Genomic DNA, 12,332 nt, shown 5'->3' on the forward strand with positions numbered 1-12,332 from the left:
GTTATTACCACTTCTTCTAATAGTTTCTCTTTCTTTGAAATAAGTTGATTTAAATAAATTTACTGAAGTCCTGTGAGCCATGTTTCAAATGAACTAGAATTAACCGGGACTCAGATTTGATATCATCAGGATTTTTCCCTTCAGAAACAAAGCAGTCTGATGTTTGATAGTTTAGTATAATCTTAAAACGTCAGAGCCACAACTTAGAACAATGTGGCACTTCAGTTTTCCAAAGCAGCATTCAGTTGGGTATTTTTTGAGATTCATTTTTCAGCTCTCAGAAAATTGAGTAATAATTGGCTTATGTGTTCACCAAATCAAATTGAGGCCAACTTGTGTGACATTACTGGGAACTTCTCTCCGGTTTCACAATTCTAATTATAGGCATATGTGTAAATTTTTAATAATTACAATTACGAATGTGCAACGTACTGGTTATTGCTCCACGATATATTTTAAATTAAACCCTTTCAGCTAGGTCAACGTAAGTCATTAAAATGCAGATTTTATCTCCTCCACTACCCAAACCCTCTGCTAATTTATCTTCTTGAAACTGTGCTGAAGACAAGGCAAGACTGTGTTCCCAAGCTTGCCTGGGAACAGTGTGGGATGATCTGGCCTCTTATCTTGCTTGCCCTGCCCTGTCTGCTATCAAGTACTTCATTATAGACCCAGGTTCTGGGAGTTGAGGAAGTGAACTGAATGAGGTAGTTCTTTGCTGTTTTTGGAAGGAATACCGTGGAGATTAGGAATGGTGTCCTTTGTTTTAATCTCAGAAATCTAGAGATAAGTTTTCTGAGACTCCTAGGAGATTGGGCCTCTCACGTGGCTGCTGATGAACTTTTTCTTAAAATGTTGCCCTAAATAATGTAACCTTTGTTCATGGTGCTGTCTTTCATTCCACCAGAGTGGGTGCCCTTGATGCATTCGTTGTTTCATTAAAATTCCTTTAGGTTGACTTTCAAATCCAAAGCATTTCAACAGCCCATCCAATGTAAAGCTCAATATGATTTTTTTTCTTGTAAAAATATTCACACACCCCTCCTTCTCCCACTGCAGTGATATTACAGGGTGGGGCCTGAGAACAGAAGCCTTGAGAGCCTTTTGAACAGAGATCTCCTGAGATAGGAATCTGAGAGCTGGTTCCTGAAGGGCCTTCTTGGCTAGGTCATGATGAGGCTGACTGGTGCTGGCTGAGTGGAGGAGAAAGGAAATGGGGGCCAGGTGAGGGTGGGGGTGGGAGAGTGGGGAACAAAGGAAGAGAGGAGAAGGAAGGTGAAGAGAAAACAAATTGAATCATGAAAACATACAAGCAATGGAAGAGTTAAATGTGTGAACATGCAACATTTTCGGTTGGTTTGCCAATCGCTGTTGTAGGTTCTGATTTTTTATCTCCAACCCTAAGTTGGAGACTTTGGTGATTTTCAGAACCTTGAAGAGTTTTCAGCACGCTGCCCAGATGGGGTTTGGAAAAGCTCTGTCATTACACAGCGTAACCCAATGACTGTTGGGAGAATTTTTCGTGGTGCACCTGGACCCATGGTGTCTAGCATCATGGACTCGCAACCCCATTCCGTGTTTCTCCTGTCCTGAGCTTTCCCACAGCTTTCCTAACAGTCGTGCATGTGGCAGGTGGAGACATGTTATAGTGCAATTAGATATAAATCCTGCTGGTTGAGAAAGTGCAAGGGTTTTGTTCAAGCCTTGGAGCTAGTCTCTGACCACGGCCCCTTTCTGACAGCCCAGAAGGCTGACAGTCTTCTGTTTGGGGACCAAAACCCATAATATTTACATTGAAGTTCAAAGGAAGAACCGTGATCTTAATTCTGAGCTCAACAAAGATTGAGGAAAGATATCAGATAAGGACAGAACACTAAAGCTCTCTAATTACCTGTCTTTAAGATCAAAAGTAAACACAGCACAAAAAACAGAATGGACCCAGGTCGTTTAGATACTTTGGGCTCCTCTTTCCTCTTTCCAGTTGCCTTAATTACCTAGGAACAAAGCTGCTACTGCATGAGGTCACTTAAGTCTAGTTCTCACTGCTATCTTTCTGGCTTTTTTTTTTTTCCAGCCAGCATTCAGCATTGTCTAAGTCACCGAGGATATATATTTTTCCCTCTTTAAATCCCCATATGTTTGTTGCTGCATGCATTGGGAGCATTTTTAAAAGACTTGCATGAGATGAAAACATTCAGCTGAAAAAGTCAGCTCTACATGGTGGGATCGTATCACGTGGGGTGACACTGACATCAGCCAGAGAAATATCCATCTTCCTTCAGCCTTCCCTCCTGCCCCTTTGACCACTCGGAAGCTGCGTCACTGACTCCAAGGCCCTCTCCTTGTTCTCGCTTCCTGCCTCAGTCCTAGAAAGCAAAGCCTCTCTTTTTCCTGGATGACTCATTTCCAAGATTTGATAGAAATATGTTTCGGGTCAACATTCTTTTAGCGCTTGCTGGATTTTATAGTGAGGCCTGATATAAAATGTTTCCAGTTAAGGCAGGGAAACACCAGCTGACATTCTTTTGTCTTGAGGCCCATATCCAGAGGTTAGTTTGCAGCTGCTGGTTTTCCTTTTGGATATTAAATGATGTGTTACCCTGACAAAATGTTTCCTTTCCGGCTGCCCCACTGTCCCTCCCCCCTTCATTTACACAATTTTCTAATTCGGAGTCCATTGTGTCCTTCCCTCTTCACAGACTTTGGTTTGAGCAACTGCGCGGGGATCCTGGGCCACTCGGACCCATTCAGCACACAGTGTGGCAGCCCTGCCTACGCCGCGCCGGAACTTCTGGCCAGGAAGAAATATGGCCCCAAGATCGATGTCTGGTCCATGTGAGTTATCGAACATATGAAAGCGAATGCTCCCTCCTTTTGTCTCTGCTGCCCTTTCCTTTTGAAGTAACGGCATATTTGATGAGAATGTATTATATTATCGGCTCTGGGATATACATTCAGTGATTCTTTGGGGCCCGGCTTTCCTCCTCTGGTCCCTCTGGTCCTTTGCCCACAAACTGCCTTTACCAAACTGCCTTTACCAGAAACTGCCTTTACCAAAATTCATTTAGATGATGGGGAGATAAGCAAACAAAGTTCTGTCCTTCCAGAACTTGCCTCTGGTTTCAGGATCACTCATATCTTTCCCCTGCTTGAAATCCTCTCATAGCTTTCCATCTGCATCTGAATAAACTCAGCCTGGGCGCCTGGGCCACTCTCCCTGCAGGACTCACCTCACCCCCCAAACCCCCACCCCCGCTCCTGCCTCTTCATCTCCTACCCCACCCTCTGCTCCCCGTTCCTCGGACTCAGTAGCCTTTGTTTCATCTCTTCCATCTCTGGGCTTTGCACATCTGTTTCCTTTGCCAGGAATGCCATTTCCCAGCTCTCCAAATGGCCTTTCCATTCCCACATTCCGGTTTACATCCAGTGTCACCAGTGCAGAGACCGGCTCTGAGTTTCCTGTCAAAATGATCCCCTAGACTCCGTCTCCTCACCCCTTTCATTTCCTCTCCAGCACCTCATAGCCGGTGGTTTTCTTGTTTGTTAATCTGTTTAGTGTCTGACTTCCGCATGGGAAAGGGTGCTGCCGGATGGTAGAGCCCCCATTGGTCTGTGTCACCAGTGTCCAGCTCGGTGAGGGCCACCAGGGGTACACTCAGTAAACAGTGGAGGAAGGAGGCCGGGGCTGCTGCAGGGGCCCTGTCACTGCATCCGGGTTCTTCGTGGTCCTCTCATCATCATGTGTGAACGGTGCCGGAGCCATGCAGAGCCCTGGATACCGGGGTAGGGACTAGACTCCTGGCCAGTGCGCTTCAGGTGGACAGAGGGTGGGCTCCTGATTGAGATATCGAAGCTAGAGATGACAGGGACTAATTTGAAGCAGAAGTGTGTTGATCCAAAACTTTTCTGAAATTCCCGTACTTCTCTCCATTTCATTATACTTCCCTTGTCCAGGCTGGAGAAAAGCTAAAATTTACTGCATGCATAGTGTATGGCAGGCCCTATGTCATTTAATTTCCATGGTAACCCAATGAAACCATTACTCTCTATTACCCACGTTTTATAGAAGAAGAAACCGATCATAAGAGAAAGTAATAAAATTCTCCAACATCACAGAACCAAGTGGTGGAGCTGAGATTTAAACCAGGCAGTCTCTAGGGTCTCAAGATATACGAAATCTGGAATATGGTGCAGGTGGCCCTTGCTCGGCCCCAGTGGCTCGGTGGAAGCATTCTCCCTCTCAATTCATGTCCCTCTGTCCATTCTCTAGCTAACTTCACACTGTTTCCTGTCCTGTGAGCGCAGTCTGCCTCCCTCTAGATTCAGCCATTGAATGTACAATTCCTTCAGCAGGGAATTCAGTTTTCTGGTCTTGTCCCCTTTTCCTTTCCCTCTTGTTTTATGAGAGTCCCCCTGGGCAGTCCCCCTGGGCAGCCCTCCTGTCCCCGCAGGTGGCTTGGAGGCCTCCCTGTCTCAAGTCCCCTGATTGCTGCTTTCCTGGCCGTCACCCTGTGGTCATTGGGCCATTCTTCCCTGCTGGAACCTCTTGTACTGCAGGCCGAGGGGCAGCCACCCCCCCTTGTTTCAGAGATCCCGCAGCTTCTGGCACAGAGCCTGGGCTAGAAGGAAGGAAGGAAGGAAACAAAGGAAAAAGAGAGGAGGGAGGCGAGGGCGGGACAAGCATGTCATTCATGTGAGCAGAAGCTGGAGGGTCAGGGGCTATAACTGACCGAGGAAGCAAACAGAGGAATGTCACCAGTGCAAGGGTTTAGAACTGAGAGGAATTCTGGAACTTCTGGCAGAAGAGTGAGAGGAACCAGGCACCCAATGAGAGTCTGAGGCCTACAGAATTCCCTGAACTCTCCCAGAAAGAGCCAGCTCTGCCCGGAACCCTGGCTTGTGAGCAGGGGATGAAACCTGCTAGTCAGGAATCAGCTTCTGTTCCTGAGCAGCAGGTTAATCATCCCCGCGGACCCTCAGGACACTGATGGGAGGAAGGCCAGAGGCACACACAGTCTGTAAACTGTGGAGCTGTACTTGGTACCCAGGGCACAGCCTGAAGCTTGAGGGCCTGGTTATCACTGCCCCCCAACAGGAGGTGTGGTTGAGACTGCAGATGGAGGGCGTGTGGTCTAAGGACTCACCCAAGTGGCTGGGGCCACACAGAGTGGGTGGGAGTAGCAGCTGGCAGCAGTGGCAGAGGACGCTTTCTCGTTGAGGTGCCCTGGGTCGTTTGGTTGGCATTGCTGAGCCGACTCCATACTGGACCCAGAAGGGCCTGAGAATCCTTCTCGACTCAGCCCCACAGGCAGCTCCTCCCCATGGACCAGAGTCGGTACATGAAATGAAATCCATTATTGGTCCCTTCCAACGCTGCGGAATTCTCCGAAGTGTCTGGCCCATAATTTCCCTCATTAAATATTTATTGAATAAATGAGTGTGCATGTTTGAATGTATAATCACCTTCTTTCCTTAACAGTTCTGGAACTCACTTACGCTAAATGGAAAGCTATGAAAGGGACAATTTGTGCACCAAAAAACAAAAACAAAAACAAAAAAACGGGGTGGAGGAGTGAAGAGCCTGAACCACCAAGAGATTCAGGGGTGTATGTAACTGTGGTGATGAGGGGTATGGGAGACATAGTGATCAAAGGGAAGAGGACGCTAGGTTGGAGAGCAGTAGGTTTGCTCCTGAGGATTTACTCTCAAGGGAACTGGACAATATGGTGTTGTCACCAGTTGTCATGGTGGTGTGGCTAAGCCTATGGAAGGGAACCCTTTCCAGTCATAACTGGTGAAACAGGAATCTCCTCAAAGTCTAGAAGTGGTGGTAGAAGGAAGGAGCCCTGTGGGTTGTCAGAGCTGTAGGGCCTCTTGTCCCCTCTCCTGCTAGCTGTAAGATAGGAACAAACCCTATGTCCTGTCTGGGGAAATGCAAAGGGAAAGGAAAAGCACAGGTTGCAAAAGGCAGCACCGTCTGAAGGTCAGTTTTAAGCTCCAACCTTGTTTCTATCCCTCTACCAAGTCCCTAGACCTGGGGAAGGATCTGCATTTAGTAACCACAGGTGCTCCATTTCTCAGTTTCGGGCCCCGTGATTAAAACAAAGGGACCTGGCCCGTCGCTACTTGCTGTGTCCCTATCAGTTAACCCGAACCAGAAATAATGGAGGCATGGAGGAGGGAAGGTGGAGAGAAGCTGCAGGAAGGATGGAGGTGACCCAGGACCAGGACTCCTGGACTCTCACTTCCCTCCTCCCCCCTGGTTACTTGGCATGGTTGGGCTGCTCCTGAGGCAGCTGGACAGTTCTTTGCTAAGCTCCACTTATTGCATCTTTGTTTTTTTTCTTCGAAAAGATGACATGCAGCAGAAGGTCTTCTGAAACGCTCTAATCAGGCCTCATTCTTAGTCCTGGTGCTACAAAGTCACCTATGTGAAAGCCTTTGCTGAATGGTAATGCACCTTGCACATATCGGTCTTTAATTGATCATGGCACAGCCCTGGAGGCCGAGGTGGGACCTCCCTGTAGACCAGAAACTGCAGCCCCATGGGCCCCTGTCCTGGGGCCCCACGGTGGGGAGTTGAGGTGGAGATGCTCACCTTTGCTCAGCCACGGAGGACCATGTTTTATTCTTTCTTATACGCAAGGGTTCCCTGGAGCAACTCTGGAACATTCCCTAGGGGATGAGGCTGCATGATCCATACCCAGTTCATGGGGATGGCATAAATCAGGCTCTTTGTAGAAGCTGTGATAAAGCTTAAAAAAATAATAGGAAGCTATGTGAGCCACATACGGCTGACCAGAGATTGGTTCATTCGGCAAATGTTTGCTGAGTCAGGCCATGTGCTGAGTTTTGAGTGCACGCACAGTGAGGAGTAAAACCGCCCAGGGGGACCCTGCGCCTGTTGTGACCCTTGTTAACCCTGACATACCTCCACCTGAGTGACAAGTAGTGTTCCAATGGCTTTGCCCAGATGAGCTCATCTCATCCACCTAACAAACCTTCAAGGGGATGTCCCATTATCCCACTTCACAGATTAGGAAACTGAGGCACAGAGAGCCTTAGACATTTGCCCAAATAACAGCTAGTGTGTGATAGAGCCAGGATTGGACTGAGATGTTTTGGTTCTAGGTTTTGCCTTTAATTGTCACTCTCTGTGGCTTCTCCTGTGTTGTACTTCCTCTTAACAGGGTTTGCAGTCTAGTGGGGCCGACACATTTTTAAAAGGCTATAAACTGAGTGTGGTAACTGCTGTGGAGGAAGTGGGAACAAGGAGGGGGGTGGCTTCCTGAGGTCATGACCTCAAAGCCCAATGCTAAGGATGAGAAGGAATTAGCTGTAGGAAGAGGAAGGTGTCAGGGAGGAAGGCTCTAGGCAGAGAGAAAAGGCTGTGTGAAGGCCCTGGGCAGGGAAGGTGTGGGAAGGGGTTTGGATTTCGTCCTAAGCTTAGTGAAAGACCATTGGAAAATTGTAAGCAGGTGGGTAGCAGAATGTTATGGGTTGAATTATGTCCCCCTCCCAAAATATATGTTGGAGTCCTGACGCCCAGCATCTCAGAATGTGACCTTATTTGGAGATAAGGTCTGTACAGAGGTCATCAAGTTAAAATGAAAACATAAGATCCAGTATGGCTGGTGTCTTTATAAAAGGGGGAAATTTGGACGCAGAGAGAGGAAGAACGCCACGTGACAATGAAAGCTGAGACTGGGGTAATGCATCTGCCTACAAGCCAAGGAACTCCAAAGATTGCCAGCAGCGGCCAGAAGCGAAGGGAGTGGCACGGAACAGATTCTGCTTCCCAGCCTCAGAAAGAACCAACCCTGCCGACACCTTCATCTCAGACTCTGAGCCTCCAGAACTGTGATAATGATACATTTCTGTTGGTCAAATCCTGAAATCTCAGGAAAGGTCAAAAGTCAACCGATGAGTAAAAAACTCACCACTCCTGATCTTGCCAGGAAGCCTGAACTAGTTCCTTTGTTGAATCAAGTTCGCTAATAGACAAATGAAACAGACTGAATGCTTGGTCATCTCTCACCCAACGGAGTGTAAGCCTCCATCAGCCACCCAACAGAGATCACCAGGTGTTCCAATCATAAAACCAACTTCTCAGTCATTGCTGTCACCTATAGATAATAAATGATTGGCTACGTGAAAACCAGAAACAAAAGAAAAACACAAATACGTAGAATTTTGTTCACATGATGGTGGAAGAGTCCGTTAGAGTAAGAGGGCAAATCCTAGCGCATAAGGACTTTTCTGTGTCACATTTGCTAATGTCTCATTGGTCACATGGCCAAGCCCAGCATCAAGAGGAGAGATAGTCTGCACCCCTCGATGGGGGGACTGGCAAGGAATTTGTGGCTTTTTTTTTTTTTTTTTTGCAGTCTACACACTTACCTACTGTTGTGGACTGGGTATTGCATCGCCCTGCAATTTCATCTGTGGAAACCCTAACCTCCAACGTGATGGTATTTGGAGGCTGGGCCTTTGGGAGATGATTGGGTGTAGATGAGGTCATGAGGGTGGAGCCCCCTTGATGAGATTAGTGTCCTTAGAAGGAGAGATGACAGAGACCTTGCTTGTTCTCCAACATGTGAAGACACATTGAGAAGGTGGCCGTCTGCAAGCCAGGAAGGGAGCTCTCACTAGAACCCGAGCATACTGGTCCCGTGGTCTTGGACTTCCAGCCCAGAACCGTGAGAAAATAAATGTCTGTGGATTAAGCCACCCCATCTGTGTTTTTTGTTATGGCAGCCCAAGCTGACCAAGACACCCCCTTACCTGCAAGTCTCACCTATGAACAAAGAGAGGCACAGTGCAGAGAACCAATACGGCTGCACAGCTGGGTAACTCAAGAAGGCATCGGAGGTTACTTTAATCGGTTCCTGTGGGATGAGGTGGAGTTTTCCAGGTGGAGAAGAGGAGGGGGACTTTCCAGGCAAAGGGAACAGCATATGTAAAGGCAGAAAGGTGATTACCTCTGGTACTACTGCTCTTAATCGTTGAGAAAGTGTAGAACTCCAGAGCCTTCTGTAAGAGATTAATTTTCCACTGCTTTGGGATGTTGTGTCTGAGATATAGTTAGGCTTCTGTTTGGTGCTCACGACTTTGCTGTCAGAATGGGAAATGGAAAACCCAAAGAGAATTTAATTTAAAAGGCTGTTGAAAAAGAGAGTGAAAATGGAACCAATTTTCTCCCTGGGTCAGGCATCCCTCTTTATTGCTCTGAAACAACAACAGAATGAAGAGTTCATGTCCAAAATCAAAAGTAAACGCGCCTCTCCAGAGGTTTTGGAGCTTGAAGGACAGATAGGGCCTTTCCCCAAGACTTCTGAGTCAGACTAAGGAAGAAAACCAGCTTGTCATTCAAGGAAGCCTTGGCAAAGAAAGCCCTTCCCCATACATGGGGCCTCCAAAGCCTCCTTCTCTAGTGAATCAGGAATTACCCATGTTAATGGGAAATGTTGCACTCTGTCTTGGGGTCTTGGGGGTGTTCTCTTATTCTCAATGGTCATTATTTTCATATATAGACCATATATAAATACCTTTAAACTCATTCACTTCTTTCCTTTAACCCAGATGAATGAAATACTTACATCTGAATCTCCAGTGAACTTTGAGATTTCAGATACAAAAACAAAAATATTCATTCTGGTGCAATGAACCTTTTTTATTGCTCACTGACTTTTCCTCAGAGTGGCATATATGTTAATTAAAGAAAAACCTTACATGCAGATGTACTTTGCAAATGAAAAGAATCAAAATTAACTTTATTTTCAGAATATTATAATGCTCATTTGAGAACTTCGGTGCATCTCTAAGTGTAAAGAAAATGGAAATTGAGAGTTCTATTCCCAAAAGATTGAAAAGGCAACATTTTTTCAACCAAAGCTGTTCTTTGCTCTCTTGGGAGATACCTGGGGGCCGGGGGTGGTGGCAAAACGTCTGTGTGAAGACCGGGTACCTCATGGAGAGTTGTGTACAACACACTCAGCCCACCGTCCCAGACTCAAGGAATCTGTTTTCACTTCATGGGAAAAATCTCTGTCCCCAGAGCTGTCCCTTTGGAGGATAATTTGGCCTAGGGAAGCCCTGTTGTTTCTAGCCCATATTAGACCTGGGTATTCAGGAGGGCAAGTGGGAGAATTTGCTCCAGGCCTCAGATTCTGTTTCATAAAAATACTACCAGAAACCGTCAGCTACTGCCAGGGATAAAGTATGGAAAGATAACATTTTCTCTCCATTTGGACTCCCTTAAAATGAAGGACGGCAGGAGAAGGAGACGGAAAGAGGAGACATGTGGCTCCTTTTGTGTAGTGTAGGACTTTGGACTTTTATAAAACCTAAGACATATTTTTTGTACCTAACATGTGCATTTAAAATAGAAAGGGAAAGAAGAGAGGAAATGGAAAAATGTTTTAACAATTCACATGACAATAATTTCTTGCTGAAAACAGACCATTTTATGGAGCAATTATGAAGTTTGAGATTTTCCAAATGAGTGGATCTGTTCCCACTCTACTTTGAAGACCTTTAATCAGAAATTGTATTGAAAGTTGATACTGAAAGATGGAAGGATGTTGCTTTTAGCTAGAGAGTTGTTTCTAATTTTTTTCCAAGGCAGTTTCTTTCTGGAAGAACCACACAGAAGCAAGGTGTGTTAGCGAAGGTGCTCTCAGCTGCACTCTGGTATAAACTGGGCAGTTTCTGGGGATCCTGCCTCCCTGCCCTATGAGGACTGGTAATCAGACCCTCCACCTGCCAGGAAAGCTTTGTCCCTCGTGTCTTGTTAAGGTTGCTGGCCGACCTCCCCAGGGATGGCAGGTGATACCCCAGCATTTCCTCCAGGGAATACTTTTGTGTGTCAGACTAAATATCAGGACCATCATTTGGCTCCTGATTTAATCCCAAAGGTCCTGCATTTGTATTTCCTGGGGCCCTTCCCCTCTTCTTCCAGCTGTCCTTCAGCGTCACTTTTTCTTTTTTGACATCAGAGTATTCCAAACTGGCCAGTATTTTCTTCCACCCAACCATGTGTCACATATATGTCTTTCTGCTTCAAAAAACCCGAATTGTATTTGCTTGTTGCCCTCCTTCATCCCTGAGTCTCATTCTTTTATTTCTTTAAAACTATCTCTGATTCTTGGGGGCTCCATGTGTGCCATGGAGAAGCTAGAGAGCCTCTCTGGGCCATATTTCAAAAGACACATCAGGAAATTCTGAACATGTTTTGAAACTCCTGCTAGTTCTGTGGGATTATAGAGATTTATAAACTGCATTCCACATTTTTCCTGGGTATTCTCACATACTTCCGAAAGGCCAAAGGGACTAACTAGATTTCTCTTTATCCAGATAGGAAAGGTACATGAAAACTTGAGGCGAGAGGAATAAAGATGCTCAATCTGGTTTCCCTTTTAAAATCTCCTAGAACCACATGACTGTTAACTTAGCCTTCCGTTATTATTTGGCAATCAGATACAAATTGTAGCTTCTTTCTCCGATTGTTTTTTGAAGTTTTGTGATGAATCCCTGGATCACATGTGTCAGGCACTGAATTTACGCCAGGCACAGTGTCCAGTCTTTTCTATGACTCAGTGCATTTGACCCTCATACAACTTGAGGAGGGATTATTATTATCCGCATTTTGTAGAGGAGAGATCCTTGGATGAGAGAGGTGGGTCCTCTTTAAGGATTTGTGACCATTTTTGTTGACAATAAACTCCTCCAGGAGAAGTGGAATTCTGGAGTCAGTTTGGTGAAATAACCAGTTAGAGTTACTATAAAAACCACTTGCTCAATCCTGGTCTGACCACAGACAGAGTTTACTTGGCACCATTTTTAAGAGAAGCATGTATTACCTTTATGTGTGGTCCCAGCCAGATAATAGAGAATGGCAGTGAGTTGAGATTTTTGTCATTTTCTGCAGCCAGTTGGGGACAAGGAGATAAGAAACTTGATGTCTCAAGGACTCCTTGAAGAAAGAAACTTTCATAAAGGTTTTAGAGTTGGTTTCCTGGCCCCATATTCCATTCATCGAGCTCCTTCAGTTGAATCCCATGCCATTACCATAACGTAACGGTAGCATTCTGTAACATTCGGCACTATTTTATGCACCCCACCCGTGACAGGAAGTTCTGTGTCCCCTAAAGATAAAGGGACATATAAAAAGTCGTAGGGCAGTTTTCTTGAAATTTTTTGAGTGTGGTATAGTCTTCTTGTAAAGGAAGAACATTCTTGGTAAGCTCTCTTCTTGACTTGTTATTTTTATTTAAATTTTGCTCAATGTTCACAAACGTAAAATTGAGCATTTTATTTATGGCGCTGTACAA

The 12,332-nt window shown here is 45.8% G+C and overlaps 1 protein-coding gene across 1 annotated transcript in view; it reads left to right on the top strand.

The window, feature by feature from the left end:
* HUNK (hormonally up-regulated Neu-associated kinase) overlaps positions 1–12,332 on the top strand; it is a 99,964-nt gene that overhangs the window by 52,165 nt on the left and 35,467 nt on the right. Inside the window, exon 4 of the mRNA XM_081065251.1 lies at positions 2,700–2,835. Coding sequence (XP_080921377.1) covers positions 2,700–2,835 — 136 coding nt within the window. The remainder of the gene's footprint in view (positions 1–2,699; positions 2,836–12,332) is intronic.

Source organism: Rhinolophus hipposideros (assembly GCF_964194185.1).
Source record: "Rhinolophus hipposideros genome assembly, chromosome: 2".
Taxonomy (NCBI): Eukaryota; Metazoa; Chordata; class Mammalia; order Chiroptera; family Rhinolophidae; genus Rhinolophus; species Rhinolophus hipposideros.